At 46.8% G+C, this 11004-nt stretch overlaps 2 protein-coding genes across 2 annotated transcripts in view; both read right to left on the bottom strand.

The window, feature by feature from the left end:
• The window catches only part of Znf667 (zinc finger protein 667), a 19530-nt gene extending 19349 nt beyond the window's left edge, over positions 1 to 181 (bottom strand). Inside the window, exon 1 of the mRNA XM_055621910.1 lies at positions 75 to 181. The gene's annotated coding sequence lies outside the window, so the exon portion shown is untranslated. The remainder of the gene's footprint in view (positions 1 to 74) is intronic.
• Positions 182 to 4387: 4206 nt separating this feature from the next.
• The window catches only part of Eddm13 (epididymal protein 13), a 30186-nt gene continuing 23569 nt past the window's right edge, over positions 4388 to 11004 (bottom strand). The window contains exons 9-12 of the mRNA XM_055621920.1: positions 10260 to 10286; positions 8170 to 8291; positions 5626 to 5663; positions 4388 to 4412 (exon numbers count right to left, since the gene is read on the bottom strand). Of these exons, the coding sequence (XP_055477895.1) occupies positions 4388 to 4412; positions 5626 to 5663; positions 8170 to 8291; positions 10260 to 10286 (212 nt within the window). The remainder of the gene's footprint in view (positions 4413 to 5625; positions 5664 to 8169; positions 8292 to 10259; positions 10287 to 11004) is intronic.

The raw sequence follows: 11004 nt of genomic DNA on the forward strand, positions 1-11004 counted from the left end.
CACACACACACACACACACACACACACACACACACACACACACACACGACATAAATCATTTGCACAGAAGTCACCTGCTTCTCTGCTGGGCCTCCGCCTCACAGCTGCCTCAGCCTGACAGCAACTGAGGCCCCGCGCCTGCGCACTCGCCTTCCGGACCCGCGGGGGTCCCCTCCGGGCAGCTCGCCTCCGCCCGGAGAGCAACACGTAGGCCAGTGAGGCTCCGCCCCCGGGCTTCCCCAGGAGCGCGGAGCCACGCCCCTGGCGCGCCGAGGGGTGAACGTAGCGCGGAGACAGCGCAGGCCACAGTCCTCACTAATCTGCACAGCGCGCGCGGACGCCTTGGACACCTGGACAGTGGGCTTCCACGCGCCTCGCGCCGCGCGCAATCGCGAGCTTTCACCTCCAGCCTCCGCGACTGGAAAGGGACTGTGGATGGCCACGCCCAGAACCTGAAGGAAGGGCCTTTCCGCCCTCGTTGTCGCCTGTCTGGAGACCCTGAGAGGAGAGGACAGGTTTTCTTCTGTGGCCGTTCAGAAAGCCAGGGGAAAGATGATGGACACGTGGGAAAGAACAGGAGCGGTCCACCTTGGAGTCTGATTGAAGCCCCTCTTTAGCTGGCCAGCGGGAATTCTCGCGCAATTCAACACTGCTTAATTAAGGTCTTGCTCCCTCCCAAGCTGTCAACCTGAAATTTCCTAGGAATCTCAGAAATCTCACTTAAAAGGGAAAGGCCTGTCCTTGAGCAACCCTAATGATATCAAATTATTACCTTGTGAAATTATAACTCCAAGCACTTCCGGAGCAATCTCACATCTCACCTAGGAGCGAAAGGGGGTGGGGTTAAGACTTAAAAGGCTGAGTGAAGGACAAGGAATGACTCACACAACAATCACCAGGATAAGGACAGACTTGACACCAAACACCATCTCTTAGCAGTGCTGTGTGCACAGGAGAAAGCAAGGCAGCTGCACCAAGCTGAGTGTGAACACACCAAGTGTCCAGAGGAAGAAAGAAAGTGATTTCTTTAGATCCTCAGTCAAGGCAGTGATGAGCATCAGCCGTGACATCTGAGCAGTCACTGTATGAGGAGCACCGTTCTTAAGGTCTTGTAGTTCTCTCAACACTACTGAGCAAAGACTACAATTTCATTTCAAAGGTGGAAAACGGAGGCTCTATGTTTACCTGAGGCCCCAGAACTAGAAAGTGGGGTCACAGAGCTTAACTTCTACACATCATTTCTCTAAAGGGGAAACCAAGAGAGAGTGAAAGGGCCACAACCCAAGAATGGGGGTACAGAGTGGAATGACCCAAAGATGAAGTGCAGTTCAGATTCTCACAACCCTTTCCAAGTCTGTCCATCTCTTCAGGAGGAACTATGATGTCACCAGCGAATGAGACAGGCCATTATCTTGGAGACCGGAGAGGTGAGGAGGGGACACAAAAGATTGTATTCACTTCCCAATGAATGAAAGAAAAAGGAAAGGACATGGCTGTTCCTAGGTACAATAGAGGAGAAGGGTTATTGTAGATAAAAGGGAGACATAGTCAGAGTCAGGGACATCGGAGAGAGTCCAGAATGAACATGACCTTAAGCCATGTGAGGAGAGGGAGAAGGGAAGAGAGGAGGGCCAGACCAGGAAAGCAGAAGGATACAGAGAGTAGGTGAAAGGACCCAGTAACCAAAATGGTTGGATTCTATAAGGAAGGACATCTGGGGAAAGGGCAGCCCAGCCCCTGGCCTGGAAAAGTTTAAGGTAGGGGGCGGGGTAAGCCAGGAAGACCTTGTAATAAGTAGGGACTGAAAGATGCTGGGAGAACATTGTGGCCAGCTCCACTTTGCTATCTTAAGGGCACCTCAGCCCTTGTCCTGGGTTTGAAACTTAACACTCAGGAGACCCCTTGGACCCTCGGGAACATACCTAATATGCCTTGTATGCTCAAAGCTGCAACACTGCCCAGCTGACCCAGACTTTAAGGACCCAAGAGAAATAAGGAGAGGGAACGTTTCAATGAACTTGTTCCCTTCTGAAATGTGTCCTTCTGCCTATCTGTAGAAGTATACAAGGGTGGGAGAGGAGTCTGGGGAGAAGGCCGGGGGCGCGGTAAAGAGTAACACCATGAAAAAAATGTATGAAAAATGGCATAAATAAACTTAGAATGTGTATACTAATTAGAAGAAGGAGGAGGAGGAGGAGGAGGAGGAGGAGGAGGAGGAGGAGGAGAAGAAGAAGAAATGAAAAAGAAAAAGGAAGCTAACAAATAGCCTCTCCACCAATCGGAATCCTGCTTCTGCCAGACGCACTGTCTTTCTCCTACTCCCACTCCCAACACCCTTCCCGAGGGCTAGCATTTCGCCGTTTCCAAGGCAACCCAACTTGTAGGCTTGGTGCGGCCCAGCGATCTCTGGGATTGTAGTGTCAAAGAATCATACAGGCGGGAGGTCTGCTTGTCAGTAAAACAGAGTTTGTTAGCAGAAGCGTCTGAATCAAGAAATGATTTGGGAGATTAAAAACACCTTCCAGATATTCTTGGGGTGTAATTTGTTAGGAAAGAGGAAACAGAGGGAAAGGCTGGGCGTGCAGGTTTGTGGGAGTTGTAGTTTTGCATTCTGTTGAGGCGCAGGACGTCATAAGACAGCGCCGCCTAACGGCAGATGTGAACAGGCCCTGGGCTTGGCCCAAGTTGAACCAGAATCCTACAAGGATTCTCATGACCTTCATACAGGCCCTGGGCAGCATGGCGGGGTGAGGTGGGAAAGCATTTGTGCAACAATCTGTACATGTAAACCCTCACGTTGGGCCTGGCTGCCTGCTTTATAGTAAGTGAGCAGAGTGCACCAGTATGTTGCACTCACTTTTTTTCTCCTTCAGATATGACTCTTAAGGCAAACTGGGACACTGCCTTATCTAATGAGCACCCTTGTTCCTCTCATCTAAGCGGTAACTTAACAAGTGATGCACACTTATTAAGAGTCCAGTTAGTGTGGTTGCCAAGGATACAGTTCTTCGTAGAACCGGTATAGAGCCTTGACCCCTTTCTTCTTTTTTTTAAATTTTATTTTTTTATTTTATATGTGTGTTTTGCCTTCACAAATTTAAGTACACCATATTGTGCAGACCCAGCAGAGCAAAAGAGGGTGTTAGATCCTCTAGAACTAGAGTTACTGACAGCCATTTGGATGCTGGGAATTGAAGTGTTCTTAACTGCTGAGCCATCTCTCCATCCTCTTGTTTTTGTTTTGAGACAAATTCCCATGCATTCCAGGCTGGCCTGGAACTCACTCTGTAGTCAAGAATGGTCTTCAACTCTTGATTCTCCTGCATCCACCTTGATACTATCTAGGGGTACAGGAATATGGGTTCATTTTCTCTGCCAATTAAAGAATTAAAAGACAGTAAATAAACACACGCCTTTAATCCCAGCACTTGGGAGGCAGAGGCAAGCAGATCTCTGAATTCTAGGCCAGCCTGGTCTACAGAGTGAGTTCCAGCACAGCAGTGCTACACAGAGAAACCCTGCCTTGAAAAACAAAAACAAAAGACAGGAAATAAGTGCTAACAGAAATCATAGGGAGTCCCCGCAGAGACATCATATGATACAGGAGGAGGGGGAAGTCAGGGTCCATCTTGGGGTTATTAGTCTCATTAATAGCATAAGCTAAGAAGGGCCAAAGATAGAAGCTCAAGTGTGAAATGTTGATGCAAGTGGAAGCTTCAGGACCATTTATTACAGTTTAGAAGGAAAACCCCAGGACAGGCAAGCTGGAAGGGAGGCAGAGAATGAAGAATGAAAGGATGAAAGCCATGCTGCTGTAATACAGGAGAGAGAAGCTTTAGAAAGAGATTAAGGACGCCCAAAGTGTCAGGGAGTCTAAAAGTACACTCAGGCTTCGGCCAACACCTGAAAGCAAAAGGAGAGAGATTGACCTTTCTGCTCTTGAATTGTATTTGGGACCAGCAAGACAGATTAGTGGATAAAGATGCTGCTGCTAAGACACACAGGGTCACAATGTGCTCACTCAATACACACCGAATCAAAATGTAATGAATTTTTTATTTGAAAATTATAGATGATTCCTAGCATCTCCTCCACCCCTTGTTAACTTGCTGTGTTTCCTTGAATGGAAGAAACACTTAGCCAATACACTAGTGTACATTTAATTAGAGAAATGGCAAAGCAAGGCTGAAAATGGTCCAGAAGAGAAGGTGTTGGGGAAACCCCTGCAGAGGCTCACTCAGCTGCTCTCCTGGCCCTCTCACGGCATGGTCCTCAGAGAGGCTTTCTGCGGGCCTCCTGGATTGACAGGCCCGAGGAGGAAGAGCTTCCTCTGGAGATGAAATGCATGGAAGGGCACATCAAGGCTGAGTGAGATGGAGCGGGTTTACTAGAAAGAACAGCAGGGGTCGTCTCTAAAGAAGAAGTGAAAGGAGGAGAAACACAGTTGGACACTTATTTACATCTTCATATATTCTCAGACCCCTCGCCTCATAGCACCCCAACCACCCAATAGGACTCTATTCGAGACCCCCGAGCCTTCATGTTATCTCCATCTGGCACCACACTCCTCCCCAAAGGCACCTGCTGTCGTCACCTCCCTCAGAACTCATGGCGATTGGCTCCCACTATGGCCTTCAACTGTGTACCTCTGTTGCCTACCCCAACCCTGAGTGCTGAAACTAAAGTCGTCCACCACCACCACCCGTATGTTAAAAACTATTTTAAAGTATTTACTTTTGTTTTACGTGTGTATTTGTCCATGTGCATATTAAGTGCACCACATGCATGCAGAGTCCATGGAGGCGAGAAGAGGGTGTCAGGTCTCCTGGATCAGATGGTTGTGAGCCACTGTGTGAGTGCTGCTGAGCCATCTCTCTTGCCCTTATTTTATTTTTAATTATGCTTATGTGGGGGGAGGGTGGGCATGTCCCTTGCAGGCCAGGTACCTGCAGGTACCCTTGCAGGCCAGAAAAGGGAATTTGGTCCCTGTAGCTGGAGTTAGTTACAGGCAGGGCAAGTGCCACAGTGTGGTTGCTAGGAATTGAATTTGGGTCCTCTGCAAGACCCTAACTCTGAACCGTCTCCCTAGCTCTCTTCTTTAACAACAAAACGAAGCAAAAACTCCACTTAGAATTACATTTTAATTTACATATCGTGCAAAGGAGGGGGAATACACACGTCATTTCTCCTGCAGTAAAGAATAAACTTGGGACCTTCTGTGCACTTCTGTGACTCCAATTTTGAGCTTCCAAACCCTACCTTGGACATTAGGTATCTAAAACCAGCTTCCTGGACACAGCCAGATGGCTCCACAGGTTAAGACTGAAAACTAAGTTCTGTCCTTGAGCCCCATGTGGTAGAAGGGAGGGAATTGTCCCTCAAACTGTCCTATAACCTCCCTATGTGTGCCATGGCACAAATACACAGACACACGCTCATGCACACAAACCCAAATAATAATAACAAAATGTAATTAAAGAAGTCTAAAGGTTCCAGGACAGCCAGGGCTACACAATGAAACCTTGTCTCAAAAACAAAACCAACCAACCAAACAAGAACTTTAAAGCTAAACTTTAAACTTGACCCTTGGCAAAAGGTGAAATCCTCTTCACTGCCATGCAGTACCTCAAATCCAGGTCTGGGTTACAATAGTGGCAGTAACACTGGGGAAGACCACAGTGATGACAAAGTGAACATGAAACAAAGAAAAACAAAATTACAAAACAGAACAAAACAAAAACAAAATAGCCAACAACCTTTCTTCCCACCTCCTTCCTCCTTCCCTTTTGGGGTATTGGTGATTGGTCAGCCTATCTGTGTTTCTGAGTTCTGCCTCAGCTTCCAGCCTGTTCACTTTTCATATGTCCTGCCACCTCCCACTCAGTGTTTCTAACCCAAATGCTGATGACCTTTTGACCTGGGTCACTTTCACTGCATGTGGAACAGGAAGGTTGTCTCTGACTAAATTTTATGGGCACCTTCAGGTCAGAAAATAAAATAAAAAGTCTCCAGACACTGTTCAGAGTCGTGTGGAAGACCCAGGAGAGAACCAGAGCTTCCAGATCAACATCTGGGTTCCCTATTTCCCTCAGTCCTCAAACCCAATCCGTGAGCAGCATTTGGGTAAAGAGTATAACCCAGCCATTCTCAACCTGTTGGTCACGACATCCCTGGATCCCCTAAGTCCATTGGAAAACACAGATGTTTACATTATCATTTATAACAGTGGCAAACTTACAGTTATAAAGTAGCAACAAAAATTATTTTATGGTTGGGGGGATCACCACAGCATGAGGAGCTGTCTTAAAGTGTTGCAGCATTACGGTGGTTGAGAACCACTGGTCTAGCAGATCTAGCAGGATTTTCCTTATGTCTGCAGCCACGCATGGCCCCTGGCCTGACCCGTGCCTGTCTCTCTGCTTCCCACTAAAAATTCACTCCACACTCAGTGTCCTGAGCAGGTTTCATTTCTCAATTCTGATGGGCTGGGTGTGTGGCTCAGCTGGTGGAGTGCTAGCTTGGCATGCATGAAGCCCTGGGTCAATCCAAGCATCCCCTAAACTAGATGAGGCAGTTCCTGCCCATAACACCAGCACTTAGGAGGAGGAAGCCAGCAGAACTTCATCCTGGTCATCCAAGGTCATCCTGGCATACAATAGAGCCCCTGTCCTTGAGTCAGCAAGAAGATTCAACAGGCAGAGATGGGGGGACTTGGTCCTTAAGTCTCCCCTGAGTGAGATGTAGAGATGGCTCAGCGGTTAAGAGCACTGTCTGCTTTTTCAGAGGTCCTTAGTTCGACTCCTAGCAACCACATGGTGGCTATACAATGGGGTCTGATGCCCTCTACTAACTTTCAGATGTACATGCAGACAGAGCATTCATATAAATAAATAAATCTGTAGGCAGATGTGATGTCACATGCCTTTAATCTCAGCACTCTGGGAAGCAGAGACAGGTGGATCTCTGTGAGTTTGTGGCCAACCTGGTCTACACAACAGTCAAGGGTACACAGAGAAACTCTATCTCAAAAAACCAAAGAGTCTTCAGAGAGAGAGAGAAAGAGAGAGAGAGAGAGAGAGAACGACAAAGTGGCATTTCACAGGAAACAGAGTTCTTAGTGAGTGACGTGGCTCTTTAAGAAAAGCAGTTTGTGGCCAAGCCCAATTTGAGCTCAGTCTCTGAGACTGAACGATGTCAGTCAACTGAAGTAGTAAAGCCAGTGCTATAGCAGATTTACTCAAAGGCTTGTTAGGTTACACAGTAGAATTTAGCTGATGGAGCATGGTGGGAGAGATAGGCAGTGTACTCACCAGGTTGGTACACAGATCTCACTCTGTGCCATATTTAAAGCTTAGGGTTGTTGAGAACGTTTGCTAATGTTTGTTAACCAGGATTGACCTCCAATTAGGCTCCATTCTCATAACAAAAGGAGACAGCCCAGACTTACAAACAGCCCCCACATTAAAGAATATGATATGGGCAGGCAGGGTCACTACCATCTTTAAGTCCTGGTCTGCCTTAAGATCTCTGCTCTTATCAGTAAAAACTTAATTCTGGCAAGTGGGTAACAACCACTCGAAGAAATCAACACTAATATATTTAAGAAACAATTCTGGCAATATCCTGGCTGTGTAAATCTCTCATCTGCCTAAGTGGCCAGACTTGCAATCTCCAGTCTCTGTTTAAATTGTTCAAAGTGTACCCTATGTCTGGTACAATGTGAAATGCATACACCTAAGGTGTATATAAGTTAGTAAAAATCTCTTATTCATGGCCAGGTCCTCTTTGGGCATTAGCTAGACTTGTACATGTATTATTCAAATTTTTTTCAAATTATTCAAATTCAAATAAATTATTCAAATTTCCTTTATTAATAAAAGAAGTGTGCTAGTGATTTCTCACTGGGGGAGGCATATTAATTCTAAAACAGTAGGAGGAGAGAACTGATTTCCTAAAGCTGTCCGATGACCTCCACGTGATTGTGTACATACACACACAAGTAAAAAGTGAGAAGAAAGGAAGGAGGCCACGGTCTTCCCTCCTACCTTCCCCTGCTCAGCTCTGTGTAGACTCCTGCCTCCTGTGATGCCTTTTCCTTCTCTCCCTTTCCACCCCATCCCTCTCTCTCTTCACCTTCCTCCCTCCATTGGTAGAGAGCATCCTTCTTACCCAATCTCCCTTATTGTAGGACACGAAGAGGAAGGTCACCATCATATAGGCACACCTCCAAAAGCTCCATCCACTGCTCCTCATAAGCGCCCTGGCCGTGGTGGTGGCTGGAGAAGACTTCACTAAAGGCAAATGCCGAGAAGGACAGATAATACTGAAGCCCCTGCCCCTTTGGCACTCCAAACTTGTGCCTCTGTTGTCTCCTGGGTTAGAATTATTTACACTCGACACTGTAGCCATATTCCCCCATGTGGGTCATTTCTCCCAGGTGAATTATTTGTCCTTTTGCACTGAGTCTAACCTGTACACCGGAAAAACCCTCTTAGCACGCCACCTGTCACTCTGTGGGAACCTCACCAGTTTCTCTCTGTATTTGTTGTATTGTTGTGGAGTCAGTTTTGTTCCCCAACCTTTACATGGTTCTGATTGACTATAGCTCATCAAACTGCTCCAAAGACACATTTACCCATGGAACCATCTTGCGGGACCTGTTCTCCTTCATATTGGGGCTCCATGGAGTTCTCATAATCTCCTAAAACTCATTGCTTGGTGGTTCTTTTAGTCAACACACAACTCCCAGGGGTTGGTTCTCCTCTACTCAGGATCAAATTCAAATCCTCAGGCTTGGAAGCAAGTACCTTTTCCTTCTCGGCTAACTCAGCAACCCAGGAACTTACCTCTTAACTGCAGCTGCATATTCTCAGTTCCAGACTTTCAATGCTTGTTATAAATCATAATTCCTTGGTGACATTGCTGATAGCTCTAGCCTCCAACTGGCTATGTAGCATTGGCTAACCTTGAACTTTTCTCTACCTCTTAATCAGAAGTTCTCAACCTGTAGGATTCCCTTCGGGAATCAAATGACCCATTCACAGGGACCCCCAAAGACCATCAGAAAACACAGATACTTATATTATGAACCATAACAGTAGCAAAATTACAGTTATAAAGTAGCGACAAAATGATTTTATGGTTGCGGATCACTACAGCATGAGGAACTGTATTAAAGGGTCACAGCATTAGGAAGGCTGAGAACCACAGGTCTAAAGGATCCATGACTAGTGGTTTGTTGTTATTATTGTTCATTTTTTGTTTCATTTTTGAGATAAAGTTGCACTATCCTAAGCTGGCCTCTAATTGGCTACTCAGTCCAATCCAGCCTGTAACCTAAGATTCTTGTGCCTCTGTGTCCCTACTGACATCTGACCATGATATCCAGCTATCCTACCACTTTTTTCTGACATTAGTTCTCTGTTTTGTGGGTGTTTGTTGTTGTTGTTGTTGTTTCTTTTTGTTACTGTTGTTTGTTTTTTGTTTTGTTTTAGTTTTCTGCTTTGTGGGGTTTTTGTTTGTTTTTTGGGCTTTTTGTTTGTTTGTTTTGTGTTTTTGTTTTTTGAGACAGGGTTTCTCTGTGTAGCCTTGGCTGTTGTGGACTTTGTAGACCAGGCTGGTGTCGAACTCACAGTGATCCACGTGCACTTGCCTCCCTGAAAGCTGGGATTAAAGATGTGTGCCAGCACACCTGGTTGAAGAGGGGTTCTCATGAGTTCCAAGTAGGCCTTGGACCTTCCTAAGCTGCCTTCCTTGGCCTTGAACTTGTGATCTTCCTGAGCAGTGGGATTTCAGTCAGTTCGAGCCAAGGCACCCATAGGGACACACACCCATTGTGTGGCCTAGGAGCAGGTCCAGGCCTGTGTGCCTACTAGGTTAGCTACAGGGTTCTAGCCCACAGCTTAATCCAAGGTCCTTTACCACAAGCTCTCCACCATCTCCTCCACCCCTGACACTTGCTTCTGTTTCTTGACACACACACCTGTCACTCAACTTACCCAGTCATTTTCAGAGGTGGGGGAAGGGAGGTTTCGGAGGTCTGCAGAAGCAGAACGCCACTTCTTACCTCAGTGTGTCAGGCACCTCGACACAGAGGAACAGAGCAGAAGGGAGAGGGTGGCTGAGGGCTATGGATGCTCCAGAAGACTCGGACGCTGACTCATCTGAACTCTGAACTTTTCTCAGGTACTACATTATACCTCACTCAGAGGGAAGGTGCTAATGGCCCACAGGAGGATCAAGCACTCAGCCCCACCCACCTTCTTCTTTGCAGTTGCTTGTTTCTTCTAAGAAGGAAAAACATGGAGACAGTAGAGGAGGAGAGAGAGGAGGAGAGCAAAGGAAAAGGAAGAAAAATAAAGGAAAATTAGGGACTGGCTGGAAATCCAGCTGCAAACAATGCTTCTGGGCCGTCAGTGTCCCTTCACTCAGGCACTCTGCTGCCACTTGGCTGTTCGTCTGTGTGAAGTGTCCTGCCACAGATACACACTCACGCACGTAAGTGCACGCAGTGTGCACAGGTATGTGGGTCTGCTCTGCCCTTTCCAGTCTTTGCTCACTCTGTCACTTCCCTCTACCACCCGCTGAGAATTCATCAGCCTGCCCCACATGGGGCTTGCATGTCCCTGCTCGCTGCCACTCATAGGCCAGCAGTGTTCTTCAGACTCTGAGCCTGCTTCTTGATCACCTCATTCCCTCCTCATCAGGATACCAGCCACATTAGGCTGGCTGGTTCTGTTTTTTAAAATTACATTTATTTATTTGGCTTATGCGTGTGGTATCCAAGTGTGTGGTGTGGAATGTGTGTTTGTATATGTTGGGGTATGTGTGGTGGTGGTGGTAATTGTGTGTGTGTAGTATGAGGTATGTGTGGTGGTGTGTGTGTGTGTGTGTGTGTGTGTGTGGTGTGTGTGTGTGTGTGTGTGTGTGTGTGGTGTAAGGTGTGTGTGTGGTATAAAGTGTGTGTGTGTGTGTGTGGTGTAAGGTATGTTTGTGGTATAAAGT

Source organism: Psammomys obesus, unplaced genomic scaffold, assembly GCF_907164565.1.
Source record: "Psammomys obesus unplaced genomic scaffold, mPsaObe1.curated_primary_1811, whole genome shotgun sequence".
Lineage (NCBI taxonomy): Eukaryota > Metazoa > Chordata > Mammalia > Rodentia > Muridae > Psammomys > Psammomys obesus.